The 21,616-nt window shown below is 46.9% G+C and overlaps 2 protein-coding genes across 5 annotated transcripts; one reads left to right on the top strand and one right to left on the bottom strand.

Moving 5' to 3' along the window:
* The first annotated feature begins 11,608 nt into the window (after positions 1-11,608).
* Positions 11,609-14,485, top strand: LOC109750366 (metal tolerance protein 1). Of its 4 annotated transcripts, none has more exons than XM_073497122.1 (2): positions 11,609-11,939; positions 13,043-14,485. In XM_073497122.1, exon 2 carries the CDS (start codon positions 13,043-13,045, stop codon positions 14,267-14,269), a length of 1,227 nt encoding a protein of 408 aa, XP_073353223.1. In that variant the 5' UTR covers positions 11,609-11,939; the 3' UTR covers positions 14,270-14,485. The 4 variants fall into 4 exon arrangements, with proteins under 4 accessions (XP_073353223.1, XP_020164920.1, XP_040243521.1 ...); XM_020309331.3 differs by having other exon boundaries at positions 11,610-11,939; positions 13,036-14,485; XM_040387587.2 differs by lacking the exon at positions 11,609-11,939 and adding an exon at positions 11,961-12,136.
* Positions 14,486-18,440: 3,955 nt separating this feature from the next.
* LOC109750390 (expansin-like A1) lies at positions 18,441-20,379 on the bottom strand. Its single transcript, XM_020309354.4, has 5 exons — positions 20,073-20,379; positions 19,828-19,937; positions 19,500-19,684; positions 19,120-19,252; positions 18,441-18,988 (listed from the first exon to the last, which is right to left on the bottom strand). The coding sequence occupies exons 1-5, from the start codon at positions 20,227-20,229 to the stop codon at positions 18,740-18,742; spliced, it is 834 nt and encodes a 277-aa protein (XP_020164943.1). The 5' UTR covers positions 20,230-20,379; the 3' UTR covers positions 18,441-18,739.
* Positions 20,380-21,616: the final 1,237 nt, after the last annotated feature.

The raw sequence follows: 21,616 nt of genomic DNA, 5'->3' as shown, positions 1-21,616 counted from the left end.
ATAGATATGTTAGGTAGCATTCCACATCAAAAATTCTGTTTTTATCATTTACCTACTCGAGGACGAGCAGGAATTAAGCTTGCGGATGCTTGATACGTCTCCAACGTATCTATAATTTTTGATTGTTCCATGCTATTATATTATCTGTTTTGGATGTTATGGGCTTTATCATACACTTTTATATTATTTTTGGGACTAACCTATTAACCGGAGGCCCAGCCCAAATTGTTGTTTTCTTGCCTATTTTAGTGTTTCGAAGAAAAGGAATATTAAACGGAGTCCAAACGGAATGAAACCTTCGGGAGAGTTATTTTTGGAACGGAAGCAATCCAGGAGACTTGGAGTAGACGTCAGGGAAGCTTCAAGGAAGCCACGAGGCAGGGAGGTGCGCCCTACCCCCCTAGGCGCGCCCCCCACCCTCGTGGGCCCCTCGTGGCTCCCCTGACCGACTTCTTTCGCCTATATATGTCCATATACCCTAAAAACAACGGGGAACAGAAGAGATCGGGAGTTCCGCCGCCGCAAGCCTCTGTAGCCACCAAAAACCAATCGGGACCCTGTTCCGGCACCCTGCCGGAGGGGGGATCCCTCACCGGTGGCCATCTTCATCATCCCGGCGCTCTCCATGACGAGGAGGGAGTAGTTCACCCTCGGGGCTAATTGTATGTACCAGTAGCTATGTGTTTGATCTCTCTCTCTCTCGTGTTCTTGAGGTGGCACGATCTTGATGTATCGCGAGCTTTGCTATTATAGTTGGATCTTATGATGTTTCTCCCCCTCTATTCTCTTGTAATGGATTGAGTTTTCCCTTTGAAGTTATCTTTTCGGATTGAGTCTTTAAGGATTTGAGAACACTTAATGTATGTCTTGCATGTGCTTATCTGTGGTGACAATGGGATATTCACGTGATCTACTTGATGTATGGTTTGGTGATCAACTTGCGGGTTCAGTGACCTTGTGAACTTATGCATAGGGGTTGGCACACGTTTTCGTCTTGACTCTCCGGTAGAAACTTTGCGGCACTCTTTGAAGTTCTTTGTGTTGGTTGAATAGATGAATCTGAGATTGTGTGATGCATATCGTATAATCATACCCACGGATACTTGAGGTGACATTGGAGTATCTAGGTGACATTAGGGTTTTGGTTGATTTGTGTCTTAAGGTGTTATTCTAGTACGAACTCTAGGATAGATCGAACGGAAAGAATAGCTTCGTGTTATTTTACTACGGACACTTGAATAGATCGATCAGAAATAATAACTTTGAGGTGGTTTCGTACCCTACAATAATCTCTTCGTTTGTTCTCCGCTATTAGTGACTTTGGAGTGACTCTTTGTTGCATGTTGAGGGATAGTTATATGATCCAATTATGTTATTATTGTTGAGAGAACTTGCACTAGTGAAAGTATGAACCCTAGGCCTTGTTTCCTAGCATTGCAATACCGTTTTCGCTCACTTTTACCACTTGTTACCTTGCTGTTTTTATATTTTCAGATTACAAAAATCCATATCTACTATATATATTGCACTTGTATCACCATCTCTTCGCCAAACTAGTGCACCTATACAATTTACCATTGTATTGGGTGTGTTGGGGACACAAGGGACTCTTTGTTATTTGGTTGCAGGGTTGTTTGAGAGAGACCATCTTCATCCTACGCCTCCCACGGATAGATAAACCTTAGGTCATCCACTTGAGGGAAATTTGCTACTATCCTACAGACCTGTGAACTTGGAGGCCCAACAACGTCTGCAAGAAGAAGGTTGCGTAGTAGACATCACGCAGTAATTTCAAAAAAAAAATCTACGATCACGCAAGATCTATCTAGGTGATGCATAGCAACGAGACGAGAGAGTGTTGTCTACCTACCCTCGTAGACCGAAACCGAAAGCGTTATGACAACGCAGTTGATGTAGTCGTACATCTTCACGATCCGACCGATCCTAGCACCAAACATACGGCACCTCCGCGATCTGCACACGTTCAGCTCGTTGACGTCCCACGAACTCTAGATCCAGCTGAGGTCGAGGGAGAGTTTCGTCAGCACGACAGCGTGATGACGGTGTTGATGAAGTTACCGACGCAGGGCTTCTCCTAAGCACTACAACGATATGACCGAGGTGGAAATCTATGGAGGGGGGCACCGCGCACGGCTAAACAATCAACTTGTGTGTCTATGGGGTGCCCCCTCCCCCGTATATAAAGGAGTGGAGGAGGGGAGGGCCGGCCCTCTCTATGGCGCGCCCAAGGGTGGGAGTCCTACTCCCAGTAGGAGTAGGTTTTCCCCCTTCCCTACTTGGAGTAGGAGAAGAAGGAAGAGGGAGAGGGCACTGGTGCGCGTCGGTCCTAAACAAATGGTTTTTAACCCCTTTCCGCGACGGCATTTGGAACCTTCGCCAAGTGAGTGTGTGCGATAGGGTGTCCTTCCCACACGACCCAGAAATCGTCGGGGATAGGCCCTCCTGGGACCCAGGCTGGGGCCGTGTGCGATCGGGCGAGGCATCGAAACACAATCATTTCCGTAGGTATGTACATCCCACACAGTAATCCAAGAAAATCGTTTCCGTAGGTATGTACATCCCACACGGTGAATCCCAGAAAAACATTTCCGTTCGTATGTATATCACACACAGTTAATCCAAGGAATACGTTTCCATTCTTACGTACATCCCACACAGTCAATCCGGGGAAAGCGTTTCCGTTCGGATGTACATCCCACACGGTTTTATGTATACGCTCGTGTGTGAAAGGTGTAACTATCACACACGCTCTACCTTGGTTAAATGTTTGCTTTCATTAACTACATCACACACGATTTGATGTAGAAAACTGTGTGGCATTGGGCTATCCATCACAAGCGCTTTTACTGCCAGAACCGTTTGCAAAGTTCCATGACTGTTTGTTCTCTTTTTATTTTTGCCTATAATTTATTATTCTAATTAGAAATTTTGAAATATGAAATGTGCAATTCAAATTCTCAGCACAATGGTTCAACGACGAATCCATAAATAAAATTGCCAGTACAATATGTTCAGTAATTACAAGATTAGACAGCAATTAACTATGATGAACCACAGTATTTAAAGGCGGTAAAGGTGAAGAGACAAGTGTAAATCATTTTGACTCCCGACGGTGTTGAAGAAGCGGAATGCCCATAATGTGCCTTCCTGCATGCCATAGGCACGAACCACTTTTATCCAACCCCTTGTGACGATCGTCCGCCCATCCTTCACCGCCTTCAGGAAGACTTCTAGAGCATTATCATGGTAGCATGAATTATATACTTTAACCTTAGTTGCCTCCACTCCGATCATGTAGTTTGCAAGGTAATCATCAGTAAATAGCTTCGGAAACCACTGAAAAGAGAAAAATATCAGATATTGAGGTCTAAAAGAGTAACTTGTTGTGGGCAAGGGGAAAAGGCAACACATTACTTACCATCCTAAAGTTCACTGTTGTCTTCGACAAAGTGTAAATAAAGAGCTTAATTCCAATCACCCGTTTCTTTCGCCTAACAATCTTTCTTAGTTTCCTCACTTGACGCTTGTTCATGAATATCTCATTGCCCCATACGCAAAAGGGATCGAAGCATGGATCAGTACCGCTCATATATGTACCTACAAGCAACCAGTAAATGTTAGAAGCTAAACTGAGATTGCACAAATGATGTAAAATATAACTACCTATGTTCCTAAGTACAGGTTTTTTTTGAGATTTCAATATGAACTACATACGGATGTATATAGAATTATAGATATAGTTTAGATTAGAATCTAGATTCACTCATTTTGCTCCTTATATAGTCTATATTGGAATCTCTAAAAATACTTATATTTAGGAATAGATGGTGTACAAGACATGGGATGCAGCTAACCTCGACGGCAAACAACAACATCGCCCATTGTAGCCCTGTGTAAGTACATGGAAAGCCAATGTTAACTACAACAGGGTTAACATCCACCAAAAATAGCAAATGGTAATAAAACGACAGCATCTGTAGTGATATCTTCATTTCGAAAGAGTAGCACAGTAGCAAAGGGACGGATTAAAAAATGGATACAACTATTAATTGCAACAGGCTTAACAACATCCTAATTCATGTTTTGTAAGTTTGTAGCCATTGAAATACAACTCTTTAAAAATGGATACAACTGTTAATTGCAACAGGCTTAATGGCCATTGAAACCGGTACTGATAAAAATGCAATTGGCAGAGTTAAACATCACAGGGCAGGTGCTGCCAGAGCAGATAATGGCCCAGTTGTCTATAAAAAAGTAGGGAAAATAGCTCAAACGTGTTAGGCATGTTTACTACATGCTTAATACATCGACAGTACAAAACATAGCCATTAATTGCAACTGGTATTGGTAAGATTGAACTGGTGGGTACATACTTGGTAAGTCCTTAGAGGTAGTTGCTGGGGCACTTCATCTTGGCCAGAGCCCGCCCAAAGTCAGCGGCGGCGGAGGTGAGCTATTCCTCTGGGTCGAAGCGTGGATCAGTGCCACTGACATGTGTACCTACAGGCAACCAGTAAATGGTAGAAGTTAAACTGCAATTGCACAAATGATGTGAAATACTGTAAGACATGGGACAGCTAATCTCGACGGCAAACAACAGCATCGGCCGTTATGACCCTGCGTAAGTACACGGACAAGCATGTTAAGTACAACATGGTTAGCATCCACCAAAAATTAGCAAATGGGGCAGCATCTCTAGTATATCTTCATTGCGGAGAGTAACATGGTAGCAAATGGACAGATTAAAAAATGGATACAACTGTTAATTGCAACAGGCTTAACAGCATCCTAAGTCATGTTTTGTAAGTTTGTAGCCATTGAAATACAACTGGTTAAAAATGGATTCAACTGTTAATTGCAACAGGCTTAATAGACATTGAAACCGGTACTGATAAAAATGCAATTGGCATAGTTAAACATCACAAGGCAGGTGCTGCCAGAGCAGAGAATGACCCAGATGTCTATAAAAAGGTAGGGAAAGTAGCAAAAATGTGTTAGTCATGTTTACTAGAACATGCTTAATACATCGACCGTACAGAACATAGCCATTAATTGCAACTGGTATTGGTAAGATTGAACTGGTGAGTACATACTTGGTAAGTCCTGAGAGGTAGTTGCTGGGGCACTTCATCTTGGCCAGAGCTCGCCCAAAGTCAGCGACGGCGGAGGCGAGCTGTTCCTCCGGGTCGAAGCGTGGATCAGTGCCACTGACATGTGTACCTACAGGCAACCAGTAAATGGTAGAAGTTAAACTACAATTGCACAAATTATGTGAAATACTGTAAGACATGGGATGCAGCTCACCTCGACGGCAAACAAAAGCATCAGCCGTTATGACCCTGTGTAAGTACATGGACAGGCATGTTAAGTACAACAGGGTTAGCATCCACTAAAAATAGCAAATGGGCAGCATCTCTAGTGATATCCTGAGTCATGTATTATAAGTTTGTTGCTGGTATTGGTGAAATTGAGCTTGACACGGTAATATTTGAACATCACATAGTGTGCAGTACTGAAATAAACAAGGCACAAACATGCTTAATACATCAACCGTACAAATCATAGCCGTTGCAAGTGGTATTGGTAAGATTTAGCTGGTCATATCTTACCTGTTAAGTCTTGGGGGGTAGTCGCTGGGCGACTTCATCTGGGCCAGAGCCTGCACCATGTCGGCGGCGGCGATGGAGGCGAGGTGTTCCTCCGGGTCAACACGCACATCGGCCATCGCGACATGGACCGCCATCAGCTCCTGGCGGGGGGGATTTGGAGGCATGAGGATGTTTCGCAGGCGCCATTTAAGCAATCAGGCCGGGGACGTGATAGAGATAGGTGGGTTACCTGACTGGATCCGAGCAGAACGTAGATGTGGTTGAAGTTGTGGTTGCGGCGGCGGCGGTTTTAGATGCCGGTAGGGGAAGGCGCGAGGGAGGGGGGATACTGAGGGAAAGGGGATGTGGTCGGAGGAATAAATTCTGAAATCACGCACCTAATGAAAATTTCGATGCGAAACTTGAAACTTTGGCGGGGGAAACACACGACGCAGACCAAGCGCGTAAAATACTCGTGTGCGAGAAAAAAGAAAGTTGGCAGATCCCGTCTCCAAAAAAATGTACACGTGTACTTGATTTTTTCCGGTCAATGGTACGCCTGATTTATTAGGAAATGTCGCACAGGTAACTGATTTATGGGTCATTAACGCAAAAAAAACGCAAACGGGTACGGCATAGAAACCGTGTGTTTTGTGATCTTCTAATGATTAACGCAAAAAAACACACACGGGCACACATGCTAATCAACGCTCAAAGCCCTCAAAGGATGCTCTTACCGACATTGTACGTTAAAACTACAAACTTAAAGTACTACTGGTATTTGCTCTAATACTACAAACTTAAACTACTTCTCACATGCAGCCATCAGGGCATGCTGGCCAGACGTCGGCGTTCTCCTTCCCGGCCTTGTAGGCGGCAGCCCACCGTGCTTCGATCTCCGCCAAGCTCTCCTCACCACCGTGAACCGATGCCCCGCACCCCCGGGTTTTCCAGCTCGAGCGATCACACTGGCATCCCTTCGAGCCGCCGCCGGGAAAGACTAGTTTGGTCTATGGGGTCAGTCTAGATCCCCCAGGTGGAACGGCTAGGAACCGGTGGCTGTGGCTGGGGCGTTAAAATTGGTACCAGAGCCGACCCTCGTGGTTACACGAACATGTGCGGGTCAGGTGCATGGGCATGTGGTGTATGGCACTTCTGGCCCGTTGTGGCACACGGCATGGCACATGTGCCGGACTGGACGCACATACGTGTGCCAAGAGGAAACGTTCCTGATTGGCCGATGAGGACGCCAATTCCTTTGAGTGGGGGTGTATGTGAGAGCCTGGCTTAATAGGAATGATAGACTACTCATATCAATAAGGAATTCCTTCTTTTCTGGGAGCCCATTTGAAAAAAAAAACCTACAAAGTTAAGCATGCTTGGCTTGGAGCGATTTGAGGATGAGTGATCGACCCGGAAGTTGGTCCCGCGTACGCATGAGTGAGGGAAAAGTACGCAGGAAAGACTAGTGTTGGTCTGTGATGCCAGTCTAGATCCCGCTAGACGTAACAGCCAAGAACCAGTGGTTTTGGCCGGGGCGTTACAGTCCATTTCCAGGAGAGATTCTCGGGGTCATGGGAGAGAGTGACCTCCTGGAAGTTTTTCCAAAGCTGAACGTGCTCGACTGTAGCCACGGGGGTTAAAAGTGTTGTGGATGTCGGTGATCCATGTATTATTGTTGAGGGCCTCATTTGCAAGGAGTCACTTTTGACGGTGGCACGGAATGAGGGGGAAAGGGTTGGCGCAATCTTGGAGATGGACTACCCCTGCAGCCACTGATCGCGCTAAAACCGGAATGAATTGCCATAGCCAAGTTTCCACTAAGTAGAGGCTCGGAAGAACTCGTTGGTCTTGCGATCGACAGGCAGATGAAGGTGCCTCCACGGATGATCAAGGTCGGTAGTTGAGAGCCACAACCACCGAGTACGCAGTGCGACGCCGGTGCGCTGAGGTCTCGGATGGCAAGGCCACCGAGTTCCAAGGGCCAGGAAACTCTGGGCAATGAGACCGGGCAGCAACCTGCTTTGGCGTCCTTGCGCCCGAACCAGAGAAAGTCACGGACTAGCTTGGAGATTTTCTTGAGGATTGGTTGATTTTTCACCACAGTAAGCAGGATGTGCACCGGCATCGCCACAAGGACGTGGCAAACAAGGGTCAGCATCTCCCTACGAGAGAGCAAGGAGGCCTTCCAAGTAGCTAGCTTCTTGATGAGCTCGTCAACGAGTGGGAGCAAAGCGGATGTAGATGCCTTGCAGATGGATAAGGGGAGATCGAGGTATTTGATGGGGAATTCTGCGAGCGGGAATCCCTCGTTTGAATGTTTTATTTTTAAGAACATTCCTTTATCTGTAAGAACATTCCTTGTTTGAACCGGGACTTGACTGCTCTTTGTAGGAACGAAGTATGCCTACCAAAGGGGATGAATGGGACTTCTAAAATTTCTTCGGAAATATCAAAACTCTCGAAACCCAGCAGCGGAGCGAATGAGAACATTATACAGTGAGCGAATACAAACTACTGAATGGAAACTAAAAGCATGCATCGAGACAAATCACATGATAGAAACAGTTCGAATGTAAGGAAGGGAACGGAGGTAACCAGTGATGCTCGATGGCGACAAGGAATTTGGTAGACCAGTTCGTCCTTCTGCACAAGGACTACGTCTGGTTGGAGGGCTTGTGATTTAACACAGAAGATAAACTCTCTTCGCCCTATTCTCCTCAACAATTGATTCGTCAATCAAAGTCAATCACTCGCGGTAGATACTTGAGGCGATCTCTGAACCTTTACAGACTTCCACTTCGAGAACCACAATTACTCTTGGTCTCTGAAAAAATTGACACCTAACCGTCTAGAGAGTTTGCAGCTCTCAAGAATAATAGGCGGAGCGTACTGGACTTAGATTCGAGTGATGCTGAACCACTATCTAATTTTTCAGCTCTAGGGGTTTTCTCTCGGAGGATTTTAAACTCAAATCACTCAGGAGAGGGGGTTGCTCAACAATCTTCTCACAATCCAATGGAGCAGCCATCGGACAACGCCGGCGCAAGGTGGCTATTTATAGCCGCAGCCTTCCCTGGTGGGAAATGGCCATTTTGGACACGCGGTCCAGCCAATGGCCTACCGGCACGTTCACAACGGTCGGATTTGGAGCAACGGTAACATTACTTGAGGACCAAGTAATGCTAACTCCTCGGTCTAAGACAAATCTCTCGCAGCGAAGAAGATCACAGTCTCTTGCTAGCAAGTATTTGCTCGGATCACAAAGAGATTTCTGTCGCAACTTTCATAGGATTTGGGTTTAGCATCAGAGAATCAAAGCTTCGAACGCTACACCCCTCTTAATAGTATGGTGGTCCCGTGACTCAATAAAGAGAAGAGAAAAAACAAATAAATCCTACGTCTTCACTTCATCTTCAATCTTCTCGGACGCAGTCACTTCCTTCGGATGAGCACCGAACCAATTGCTTCGCGTCAGCAATTTTTAAGGGGTCACTCTTGTTATCATAATCTTAGGTGATAACCTTCACTGCCACGCAGGGGATTATCTTCATCGTTTGTATCAAACTCCTCTTGATTACAGGGACATGTTACTCTGTGTGCACTAGCAAGCACCTAAGTCCCATACTGTTTATGTCAACAAACTCCAAAACATAAGGAGGCAAATTATTGCACCAACACTCTTCATTAGTACGTGTTAGAGCTATGGATGCTGAACTCGCTAGATTCCTTTTTAGTATGTCCGTAGGGAATTGTTGGCTACTTGGAGGTAGTTGCTCAATGCATACAAAACTGCTCAAACCACTGTTAATATTTTATTTTCTATCGAGGCGACCTGAATTGCTAGATTGTTCATTTATCGCTTTGTAGTTCATTGAATCTTTGAATTTACTTTATGGATGTACAGTAAATAGTCTAATTGAAATTCCGATGTAAACATGTTGGGTAAATGAATAATAAAAAACTAATTGACCTCTGCTCTGCTATGATGTTAAGATTAAATGGATTTGAAATCATTCATATGACTGTACTTAGGTTAGGTATTTTTCTAAAATTCTTATTGACACTGAAAATACATTGTAAGGTCATAAATGGTGTGTATGCTTCCAAATGCTGATATAAGGAAGATGTCGCCCTGATATTACAAATTCATTCCGATGCGAGCTTTAAACAGAGGGCATGTTAAACCTTCAAATTACATGTGTCTTTAGGGTAGTTGAATCCATGACATACCACAATATCTATGCAAAATATGTAGTCGTGCTGATGCACTAGGTGTGGGGACTAGCTCGCAGAGAGTGGCCTTCACGTCCTCAAACATCCAGTTGTGATGTTGCGGTTCAATGACAGGTATCTCATGCGGTAGCTGAGCTCATTGTCTTGAGATTGACCACGTTTGGACGCATTATGATCAGGTAGACACTGCAGCCACCGTCGGTGAGCACGAGAAGGGGGATACGCCATGACACCGGTGGGGTGCTCTCTATTGAAATAGAGGGTGTTGGTGCTTTGAGTCAGGGATGTGTGGTATTTTTTTTCCGTTGCAACGCACAGACATATTTGCTAGTGTATACAAAAAAATATACAATGTGTATGAAAAAAGTGAATCATGTATTTAAAAAATGTTAATTGGGCAATAAAAAATGTTAATCAAGCTTTTGGAAAATAATAAATGTGTACAGAAAAAATAATTGTCATGTATACGAAAAGTATATACAAAGCAAATAGAATGTGTATGAAAAATGTAGATCATGTGTTTAAAAATGTTAAACATGTATAGAAGAAGTGTTACTGGTGTATATACATTTTGTGTGAAAAAGTGTTGATTGCCACTAAAAATGTTCGCCGTGTATTGAAAAATGTTGACCTTGTATTCAAAAAATGTTCTTTTGTGGGAATAAATGTTAATCCTGTATTTAGAATTTGTTAAATGTGTATATATAAATGTATTAGATATATACCAAAAATGTACAATGTATATGGAGAAAATTAGATATGATAAAAATTAGTTTTCAAACAATTTTAATCATGTATTTAAAAGAAGTTAAACATGTATATAAAATATGTTTCTGATGTATACAAAAATATAGAATGTGTTCTGGAAAAAGTTAAGATGAGTGGAACAAGAAGAAACCGATGAAAATCGACAAAGAAACAAAGAAAAACAAAGTAAACCAATAAAAACCAAAAAACCCTTCAAAACCAATGCAAAAGAATGGAAATAGTGAAAGCAGATAAAAAAACTAAAAATGATGAAAACCAACAATATAGCAAAGAAAACCGAGAAAAAATAAAAACAAATAGGAGAGAACAGAAAAGGACCCAATAAAAATGGAGAAAGAAACAAAACCGTAGAAAAAAGAAAATCGGGTAAAAAAGGAATAAAACAAAACAAACTGATTAAAAAAGAAACGGAAAACCCAAGAGGAAAACACAGCGAACACAACTACAGCGAGCGAGCCTAAAATGGGCCGGCCTAATACTGTACAGAGCACGAAAAATACTTCAGACGAGACAGAAGCTAGTCTCGCTATAAGTAAGATATAGCTCTCGCGGTTGAAACTGGATGAAGCTTTAACTCATGACAACTAGATTCGTCCGATGTGAATGGGACGTTTGAGCGAAAATTTAACTGGAACAAAGAAAAATTCCAGGCTGGATAGACGCTCTCGTAATCATTTTCTTAGAGGGGGAGAGCGGTGGACAATACCCTCTTGCAAGCAGTGGCCCTGAGTCGTGCTGCCCCGTTAGGCCCTTTCCGGACAGAGATCAGGTGACATGCACCTTTGCAGGTCACCGTGTGCCTTGCGGCCCGAATTCAAATTTAAACATTGCGAAAAAATCTGAAAAAAATCATGCATGTTCACAGCACATATTAAGATAACCCCTAAAAAATCCAGATCAAAATTTGAAACATACATCGAGAAGCAAAAAAAAAAACCCAGATGTGAATAGTATATAGAGAACCATTCGCAACTATTCATGACAGATTTCTTTTTTTTTTCTTCTCGATGTATGTTTTGAATTTTGATCTGAATTTTTTAGGGGTTATCTTAATATGTGCTGTGAACATACATGATTTTTTTTAGATTTTTTCGCAATGTTTAAATTTGAATTCGGACTGCAAGGCACACGGTGACATGCAAAGATGCATGTCACCTGATCTCTGTCCGCCCTTTCCTTGTCAGCAGGCCTTATAAAACGCTCACCACACGACCAGCCCACCCGCCTACGATCCGCGCACGTAAGTCAAGATCATTCGCCCCCGCCGCCCTCCGCGCTCGCGGAGCTCACCGGCCGGCCGTTGGCGTCCAAGAGCAGACACATCAGGTAGACCATCCATCCTCCTCCTCCGGTTCCAAACGTCGAGCCAAGTCGTGTAGATGCCGACATCTTAGTTTAGTAGTAGTCGTCGTTTACTTGTTGTAAACGTCCTCGCTCCCCTCGCCTTCCCCTTGCCCGTCTCCGCCTCAATCTCCGGCGGCGTGCGCGAGCGCGCTCGATCCCCTCCTCCTCTCCAGCCCCAGGTGCGATCTCCTCCCGACTCGGGTCGCTCCACAGGTGCGACAGAGCTTAAGTTTGGACATATACTCATGATGCTTTGAATCCCTCGCCCCGCCGCTGCTTCTCCCTTCTGTGACTTCGTTGAGTTTTCCGTCCATGGATTACAGCTCCAATCAGGCAATCAGCCAGTATGATTTTGTAGTGCTTTTGTTCCTGTAAGTAGTGGTTCAAATTGGCAAAGAACTATTGTGGGGTAGCACTAGAGGAAATTCCTGCGCGGTGATTTGGTTCTGCGACCAGACAATCAATGTTTTGTTTTGATTAGGCGTCTCTATTTCAGCATATTATAGACTTGAGTTGATGCACTTTCTGCTCATTCTTTTCTGAACTTGCTAGCTGTGGCCATTTGCTTGAGTTACTCTGCCCCATGTTGTTCACATAAAGGAGGAAAGTTCGTGGTCTAATCTAAAAACGCTATCATAAGTTTGTAGGCATGAATCTTTTTGAAAGTATCAATACATAGCAGAATGTTGACTTTTCCATAGCTGACCTTTTCATAGCTGAGGCCTGAGGTCATCCATTATAGTAGTATCAATTATGATGCGGTCTAGATGTGCCTTCTCTTTTGGAACTGACTAACAAAATATAATCCACTTGCGCTTAAGTTCTGTTAAACCAATACCTCTGTCATGTGCAAATATCCCTTTTGGATTGTGGTTTTAATATCTGTTGCTTGTGCAAACCAATACCCTTACAAGTTTTACCTTTCGCTTCTACCTGTGGTAGTTTTTGTCATATTTGACTCGAATATTTTTTTTCACTAGTTCTAGTAGGGAGTGCACATGAGAAATGTTGTTCTTATAGCATTGCATATCAGTAAACCATGCACCACCATTGTACTTGTGCATTGACTCAAATGCAGTTTTTAGATGGACAACCATACTTCATCACCGCCCCATGAAGTAACAATGGACATCTCATCGGCATCCGGGAGCAAAATGTGCAGAGGTGCTTCTTGCGACTTCGCCGACTCCACCAACACCTCCAAAGACGCAAAGGAGAGGTCTGCGTCCATGAGGAAGCTCCTGATCGCCGTGATCCTCTGCGTTATATTCATGGCGGTTGAGGTGGTTGGAGGCATCAAGGCAAACAGCCTTGCGATCTTGACTGATGCGGCCCATCTCCTCTCGGACGTCGCCGCCTTCGCCATATCTCTCTTCTCCCTGTGGGCAGCTGGTTGGGAAGCGACGCCTCGGCAGTCATACGGATTTTTCCGTATAGAGATTCTTGGGGCACTGGTTTCTATTCAGCTCATATGGCTCCTCGCCGGCATACTCGTCTACGAAGCTATCATGAGGCTCGTCAATGGAAGCGGGGGCGAGGTGCAGGGATCCCTCATGTTCGCGGTATCAGCTTTTGGTCTGTTCGTTAACATTGTGATGGCAGTGCTGCTTGGTCATGACCATGGGCACGGTGGCCATGGCCATGGCCATGGCCATTCACATGACCATGGTCATGATCATGGTGACTCGGAGGACGACCATGGGCATGATCATGAGCAGGGCCACGCACATCACCATGAGCACAGCCATGGCAGTTCCATAACCGTCACCACTCATCATCACCATCATTCAACCACTGGACAACACCAGGATGATGCTGAGGAACCGTTGCTTAAGCATGATGATGGTGCCAAGGAAGCTAAGGAGCCTCGCCAACGAAATATCAATGTGCACAGCGCTTACCTGCATGTGATCGGTGACTCCATCCAGAGCATCGGCGTGATGGTCGGAGGGGCTCTCATCTGGTACAAGCCCGAGTGGAAGATCATCGACCTCATATGCACCCTCATCTTCTCGGTGATCGTGCTGTTCACCACGGTCAGGATGGTTCGGAACTTGCTCGAGGTTCTGATGGAGAGCACGCCCCGCGAGGTCGACGCCACCAGGCTCGAGGGCGGCCTCCTTCAGATGGAAGGTGTGGTTGCTGTCCATGAGCTGCACATCTGGGCTATCACGGTGGGGAAGGTGCTCCTGGCGTGCCATGTGACCATCGAGCAGGATGCGGACGCTGATCAAATGCTTGACAAGGTCATTGGATACATCAAGGAAGAGTACAACATCGGGCATGTCACCATTCAGATCGAGCGTGAGTAAGGCCATTGTGCTTCCTTCACTTGAATGAGTGTTGGTTTTTTGTTGTGCTTTATTGTGTGAATGGGTGTGGATTGGCAGTCATCATGGTTCCTGAAATGCACTGCTGGTGGTTCGTCCTTGCAGTGGTCCATTTGGCAAAGTTTTCATGGCGCTGAATGCGCAAGGTTTTCATGGTACTAAATTTTGATTTAACTAATTATATTCAAATTACATTGATTTTGTATGGTTTTGGTGGGCATTTTATCTGTAGCCTTGCATCTTGTGATGTAGCTTTAAGACAAATTCGACCCAACTTCAATGGCTCGCACTGGACAAGCTTCTGCTGCGCGCCACCAAAATCATACTGTACTTCACATGCAAGCACTCTGGGAATTCGATTATCGGATCCTTGTACCTGTTCTGATCCTGCTGGATGACCTTGATCAGTTCCTTCAGCATGTTCCTTCTCCTTTTGTTCACGACAACTGCAGCAACAAGGTATCTCAGGAGATTGGGCGCGTTTGGATGGATAGCATTCAGATACCTTGCCTGGAAGAAGAGCTCGATGATCCCAACCCTTCCATTCTCACATGGTTGAAGAAGATGAAGAGGCTCCAATGCATCGGCCATATCCCGCTGTGGAGCTGGTTTCGAGCATCTCTAGCAGAGCCGCTATATCCGCACAGCTCGCAAAATAACCGCCGAAAAAATGGCCCGAATAGGTACTGTATATCCGTCCGGCCCGCAAAAAAAAACACGGCGACCTCTAAATCTTTTTTATGCACATTGAACATTTTTCAAATACAATTTTGGAGCATTTATTAAATACAAGTTAAACATTTTTTAAAACTACATGAACCTTTTTACATTGTATAATTTTTTAAAAAAGTTCAAACATGTTTTTGAAATGTGTGAACAATTCTTTAACTGTCATGTACATTGTTTTTGAATGGTAAGAAAAAATTTGTCCCGTGATCATATGTCGGCCGCCACCAGCACAATGTTCACGGGCGTTTGCTGGGGCTATTTGTGACCGATTGCAGACTTACGATAGTCTCGCCTCTGGTGCTCCACTAAATGGATACAATAGATTATGTAGTGGTTTAGGAAGGTTATATGGACCGGTTCGAACTTATTTTAGAACCTTTGAGATATTTTTCTTCTTTCATTTCCATGTGTGTGTTTTTTTTTTTGTTTCTCTTGGTTCTTTTCTTCACCGATTTCCTTTGGGTTTTTTATCCTTTTCTTTTTTAACACATGTCTATTTTTTCAGTACATATTGTACATTTTTTGTGTAGACGTGGAACATTTTTTTGATACACTTTGAATATTGTTTAAATACATGATGTACATTTTTTTAAAACATATTTTGAATATTTTTCAAATAAATGTTAAATATTTTTAATAGCATGAAACCTTTTCTAAAACTAAGTAAACATTGTTTTAAGTAAAAAATATGTACGGACATGTTTTCAAAACGCATGAACATTTCTTTAAAATGCCACATACATTTTTTTAATGGTACAAAATATGTTTGTCCTGAGCTCATACGTTGGGCCGCCACCAGTTCAATGTTTGCGCGCATTTTTTCTGCTAGGGCTATTTTGCACCTATCCCAACTCCTATTTGACGCATTTTTTAAGAGGTGACTCCTATATGACGGCTTTAAGTGCCTGTTAGAGTGCTTGCTATATCACCCGCAAAAAAAGTGTGCTTGCTATAAACCAGCGCAAGTCGGTATTTTCTATCACCTTGTTTTTGGAACCTTCCCATGGTTATTCTGATGGTTAGATCCTCAAAAAAAGGATTGTTCTGATGGTTCTTTTTTTTAGCGCGGGTTTTCCTCTGGTTTTCCCTCATACGAGATTTTGCTGGTGTTCTCAGTTTTTTACCTTCCTTTTTTTTTATCAAATTCGTTAACTTTTCACATATTGATGAACTTTTTTCAAATAAAATTGAACTTCTTTTCACGTCTGTGAACTTTTTCTCAAATTCGTGAACCTTTTCCAATTTTATGAACTTATGAACTTTTTCCAAAAAATTTGTTAACTTTTTTTTGGCAAATTCGTGAAAAAGAATTCATTTTTGCGAACTTCCTTCATTTTTTGTTGAACTTTTTTTTCCAAACTTAATATTGTTCTATTGTGGAGTCATTGTGATTGATATCGTCTTGAATTTGATCATTTTTCATACTTCACTAGTTGCGGCTAGTTTAGAACTCCATTTGCGATCTTCTCGGATACTTCCATCACCTTCGCTAGCAAGATCGTTCCGATTGCGAGCTTGTACACAGGCATCTAAAGCCACTCGATCAGCAACTGTATCACATGCATTTCCCCAAGGATGTCTTAAAGCTCCTTCACCAAATTGCAACAATAAGATACATTTTTGTTTTTTTTAGGGAACGACGCGTGCTATACAACCCTCTCGCGTGCTATACAGCCCAGAGCCATTCATGAAGATTGGACTGATAAGTCAGCGGAAGCTGCAAAGATTAACGACTAGTTCCGTCGCCGAAAGCAAAGGAGCATGGCGGCATGTGAGCCGCTTGAAACGAGCGTCCCGACGACTTGCGACCCAGACCACGCGGTTCAGACCTGTTCATTTAACGCGAGTTTATATTGGTCCATCGAGCGGCTCGAATGAACTTTTTTCGTAAACCGGAGACACACTATTGGTGGCTTTGCGGCGTCTGGTCCGCTGTCACGTCCGCTCCTAACCGCCCTCGCCACCCAAACTCCCATCCTCGCTCGTGCGCGCTTCCTGCTTGTAATGGTCAGCACCGCTCCAGAGCGTCAGTGCCGCATTCATGCCTGGTTAGAGCGGACGCGACCTCTCACCGGAGCTGGCATTGAAGCGACGCGTCGGCTGAGAGAACGTCGTCCGCGCCGCTTCCTGGTGCACGCGTCTGCTTCGTGTTCAAACGACAGCACGGCTGTCGGTCCGTGTGTCTGCCGTCCACCATTGTCATTCGCCCGCTATATAAATTACAACCCAAGCCATAGCCGCATAACATCGTCCTCCAATCCCTTTCTTCTCTTTGCATCACTCCCATCATGGCCTCCTCGCGCTCCAAAGCTCTCTGGGACGGACTATCGTCGGAGCAGAAGGAGATGGTCGTTATTGATGCCGGATGGTAGGCCGATAGGCAGCCGGAGATGACATCCAAATGGAGGACGCTGCCGAGGACGAGTCGGCGCCATCCTCGTCGGTGCATGGCACCATGACCATTGGCGAGATCCGTGCTCATTACATGAACATGGTGTCGGAGGAGCAGTTCCGGGAGGCACAAGCCAACGCGGCCTAAAAACCTCGAGCTCCTCTAGGAGCACCAGTAGGCGGAGGAGCAGCTCGCTGCCGGCAGGGCGATCGCGTCGGACGCGAACGTGGTGAGCAGGCGACGCTGCTCGAGTCCTACCACTCCACCCGCGAGATCCGCCTTGACCGCTGGCGGCACCGCCAGCGTCAGGCAGAACTGGAAGCCGCTTACAAGGAGTTGGACGAGGCAGCGCACGAGCTGTGGGGCAAGACCAACGACAAGGACGACATCGCCGACTCCGCCAATGCCACGACCCGCTTTCACGACCATGAAGCCGGCACGTCTGCGGGTGCTGCCGGCACCGAGGAAGAGTAGTGCATGGTAGGTCGCCACCGCTTGGGTGCCGGGAAGGCAAACGATCTTCCCCTCCGCCTGAAGCCAAGCTTGGTGGGTTGATAATCGGCGACAGATTAGTCGCTCAAGCTGCAGTGGCGGAGGCTGCAGTGGCGGAGGCTGCGAACGCAGAGCTAGAGAGTGTTAAGGCGGAACTGGAGATGGCGAAGGTAAGTGATGGAGCTTCAGTTCTCAGGGCTCATGGCCGGATACGGGGACGGGCGTCGATCATTTAGATTAGGTTTAGAATAGAAGTACGTCAAAAATTATACCTCTAGTCGCTTTTAGTTGAAGTATTTCTGAAATGTAATGAATTTTGTCATGTTATATAAAATCCGTCATGTTTGCATGAATTTCTTCTGGTTTTGTGGCAGCCTCCGTCATCGATATCCATGGACTGGTTCTTTTATGCACGGACAGATGACGGAGCAAATTTACGGGTCAGCCTTGGAGACCCCTTGGTCATCCATCGGGACAAGTTGTTCAAGCAGTGAAGCTACACACATAGCCTCGCCGTCATGCGTTATCACTCCCCAGGGATGCTCTACTTAATTTACTTATCTTCACGTCAGCAGCTCATGTACATACAGAAGGCTCACAAAACAAAGAGAAAAGAAAAGAGCGGCGGCAGCAAAAGTGGCCGATGGATCAGGAGGATCCCTATGAGTCATCATCTGGTGTCAAGCGTTAAACTAAACTAAACTAATCATCTCCGGTGTGGTGTGGTGTTGTGCTGTGATCCTTCCTCGTTCGCGCTTGCAGAGCCCGGCCAAAACGAGGAGCCAGCAGCTTCTTCTTTGGCTCCTTGTTCCTGATTGTTTGTTTACTAGAGCCTGCTTTCACCTCCACTCCTGCGTGTCGCACGGGAAGCAGCCCTCCTGCGCGACATCGGTGATCTGGACCCCCGTGTCGTACACCTCGCCGGCGCGCCACCGGCTGGGCAGCACCTCCCGGTCGGCCCACACCCACTTGCCGTCGTACCCGCCGGTCACCACCACCCTGAACTGCAGCGGCCCCGCCGGCGCCTGCCGCGTGCTCCACGCCGGCCCGTGCTCCCGCGTCATGAACTTCCAGCTCGACGACCCGACCTGCACCCATCATCACGAAATGAAATTCAGTCAGAAACAAGCACTCGCGCTGTGCAATTTAAATGTCGCAAGGCATCTGTGAGAGATTCTTGGGGAGGGCGGGGGAGGGATTGCCGTTGATTGTTGCTTACCTTGGCGACGTCGACGGCGACGATGTCGGTCTGGCCGCCCTGGTAGAGGAACCTGACGGCGAGCTCGCTGGGCGCGCGGCTCCGCTCCTCCACCCGCACCGAGAGGTTCTTGCCCCTGTACTCGCACGGCACCCTGCACACGCGCATCAACACCGACAAATAAATTTTAGCCCCAGCTAGCCGCTTCCAAGTCTTGGTCGTCCTAGTAACTACTGTAAAGACAAATCGTGTCCTGTGCTTATTTATGGTGGCACGTTGGGTGGAGACTATTTGCCTCGTTTCTCTTGCTTATTACAGCGTTGAAAGGTGGTAAAAAGATAGTAGCAGCACATGGCGCGCGGTTGGTGAAAAAGGAGAGCTAGAGGTGATTTCACTTTTACCTCTTGTACTCGACGTCGACGGCGCGGAGCTTGGTGAGGCGCGCGGCCATTCCGGGGCGGGCCATGGCGGCGAACGCCGGGCTGCTCAGCACCAGGTCCGTGCGGTTCGTCTTCATCCTGGCGCGGTCCGTCACGACGACCCTGGCGCCGGCGCCGCTGCAGAGCTTCTTGTCCTTGCACCTCACCTGCAATCGGCACACCGAAGCTGACCTGATTAGTCAAGGAATCGAGATAGCCCGGTTCTTGGGCAAGCCGATGATCAGGAAGCAAGTGAATCCAGAAGGAAGACAAGCCGAAGCCGTTGGGCACAAGATTTCTTGGTAGCTACCTGGAAGCAGGCGCCGCAGCCGACGCCGCCGCGGTACAGGGCCGGGCCGGCGGCGGCGAGCAGGCCGCCGTTGAAGGAGGCGGCCGCCGTGCCATACCCGCAAGAGCCGGCTGCACGCAGAAGGCAAACCCAATCAGAACCCACAACCACCTGCTCTGCAACCCACACAACACAGGAGGAAACCAGAAACAGAGCAGGTGGAGGGATCCATCCATGATCCATCATCCATGGATGAGGGCACGTACCGGCGAGGGTGAGCGAGGAGGTGTAGTAGGCGGCCTTGGAGTGGCGCGCGCAGCGGTCGCAGGCGGAGGCGAGCGACGGGAGGGAGCAGAGCAAGAGGAGGAGGAGCGGCAGCAGAAGGATGGATGGGGAGGCGCCGGGGCAGACAGAGACGGCCATCTTCTTTTCTCTCTTTTCCTTTCTCCCGAGCAGAGTTTTTCTTGCTTGAAGCAGAGAGAAGCTCAGAGAGAGAGAGAGAGAGAGAGGGGGGGCTAGGATGATTCTTGTGCGTGACGACTGGTTATATACACCACCCCGAGTCAGTCCCGACCCATATGCCCTGCACTGCAGCTCACGCAAAAAACAGAGGAGCGGGTTCACACACGCCTGCACTGCACGTTTTCCTCCACTTCTCTCCCACGCCCGCACGCACGCACGCCTTTCACAGTAGCAGTATCAGTAGTGGTATCTTACGTAGAGTAAGTAGTGGAAGTAGTGAGCAGGCAGGCAGGTATAATTGTGTGTAGGTAGGGTACATGGAGGTGAGGACAGGGCACGTGCCGATACGGACGGCGCGACGGCGACGGCGACGGGAGGGTTCGCGCGGGCCGGCCGTATATGTCGACGCGACGATCGACAGCGCCCCAGCCGGGCCGGCGACAGAGGCGAGTAGAGAGCAGAGTAGGAGGTGTAGGTGCATGGTGACATGCGCGCGGCAATGCCACGAGGGTGGGCGGCCGTGCGGGGAAACGGCGCACAGGGAAGCGGACAAGAAACGGAAGGAAAAAGGAAGGGATCGCGTGATACGGTGGGGGTCGGGGACGATGCCACCCGTGCGCGCCGGGGGCAGCAAACAGCGGTGCGCAAGAAAAGAAGAGGATCCGCCGTCCGGGTGTCGGACCACTGCGCAGGAGCGGCCCTCTCCTCTTGCTCTTGGCCGCTAGCACGGAGCATCGAAGCGACGTGATCGACCTCCCTGGTCCTGCATCTGCATGCCTCTACTGGCCGGCCGTGTCTCTCCTCTCGTCGTGTCGTGCATGTGTGGTATGGGCGGCCGCTCCGAAAGTTATCGCCGCCGCGCTCCTCCCTCGGGGCTTGGAGGTCGTTTCCTTTACATGCGGCCGCTGTTTGACGTTCACATGCATTGCATGCGCTCATGTGCGTGCGTGCGTGGTTACGGTTCCAAGAATCTTAACTTACGACGGGACGGAGTGTGTCTGTGTGTGGTGTACAGACGCGGCACGTCTTAACGTCTGTGCTGTCACGTAGCACAACACCCCGTGTGAACTGCGTAATCAGTTGCAAACAGTGGTTGTAGTAGAGCAGTTATGATCGATAGTGCAGTGTAGCGTGACACGACTGTCTGCTCGAGGAGTAAAGGCAGCGAAAGCTCTACGATCATCTATAAGTATACCAGCAGCAAGGAATGCCGCATTTTCTCCGTGCGTGCACGTCTCGTATCTTGGTATGCTAGCTAGTTGCTCTTGTCCCGCAATCAACATGTATGTTACGCCTGACGGGAAGGCTGAGTTATCGTGTCCATCGCTAAGGGCTTCAAAAAAAAAAC

Source organism: Aegilops tauschii, chromosome 4 (assembly GCF_002575655.3).
Source record: "Aegilops tauschii subsp. strangulata cultivar AL8/78 chromosome 4, Aet v6.0, whole genome shotgun sequence".
Lineage (NCBI taxonomy): Eukaryota > Viridiplantae > Streptophyta > Magnoliopsida > Poales > Poaceae > Aegilops > Aegilops tauschii.
The sequence above is the reverse complement of the archived record's forward strand: the minus strand, read 5'-3'. Positions and strand labels throughout refer to the sequence as shown.

What these genes read in the sequence shown, in the direction of transcription:
- LOC109750366 (XM_073497122.1), top strand. Translation starts at nt 13,043, where the DNA reads ATGGACAACCATACTTCATCACCGCCCCATGAAGTAACAATGGACATC.
- LOC109750390 (XM_020309354.4), bottom strand. Translation starts at nt 20,229, where the DNA reads ATGGCCGTCTCTGTCTGCCCCGGCGCCTCCCCATCCATCCTTCTGCTG. An exon ending in GTCGACGTCGAGTACAAGAG is followed by an intron (nt 19,253 to 19,499) that starts GTAAAAGTGAAA and finishes GCGCGTGTGCAG; the next exon opens with GGTGCCGTGCGAGTACAGGG. An exon ending in TCGCCGTCGACGTCGCCAAG is followed by an intron (nt 18,989 to 19,119) that starts GTAAGCAACAAT and finishes TGATGGGTGCAG; the next exon opens with GTCGGGTCGTCGAGCTGGAA.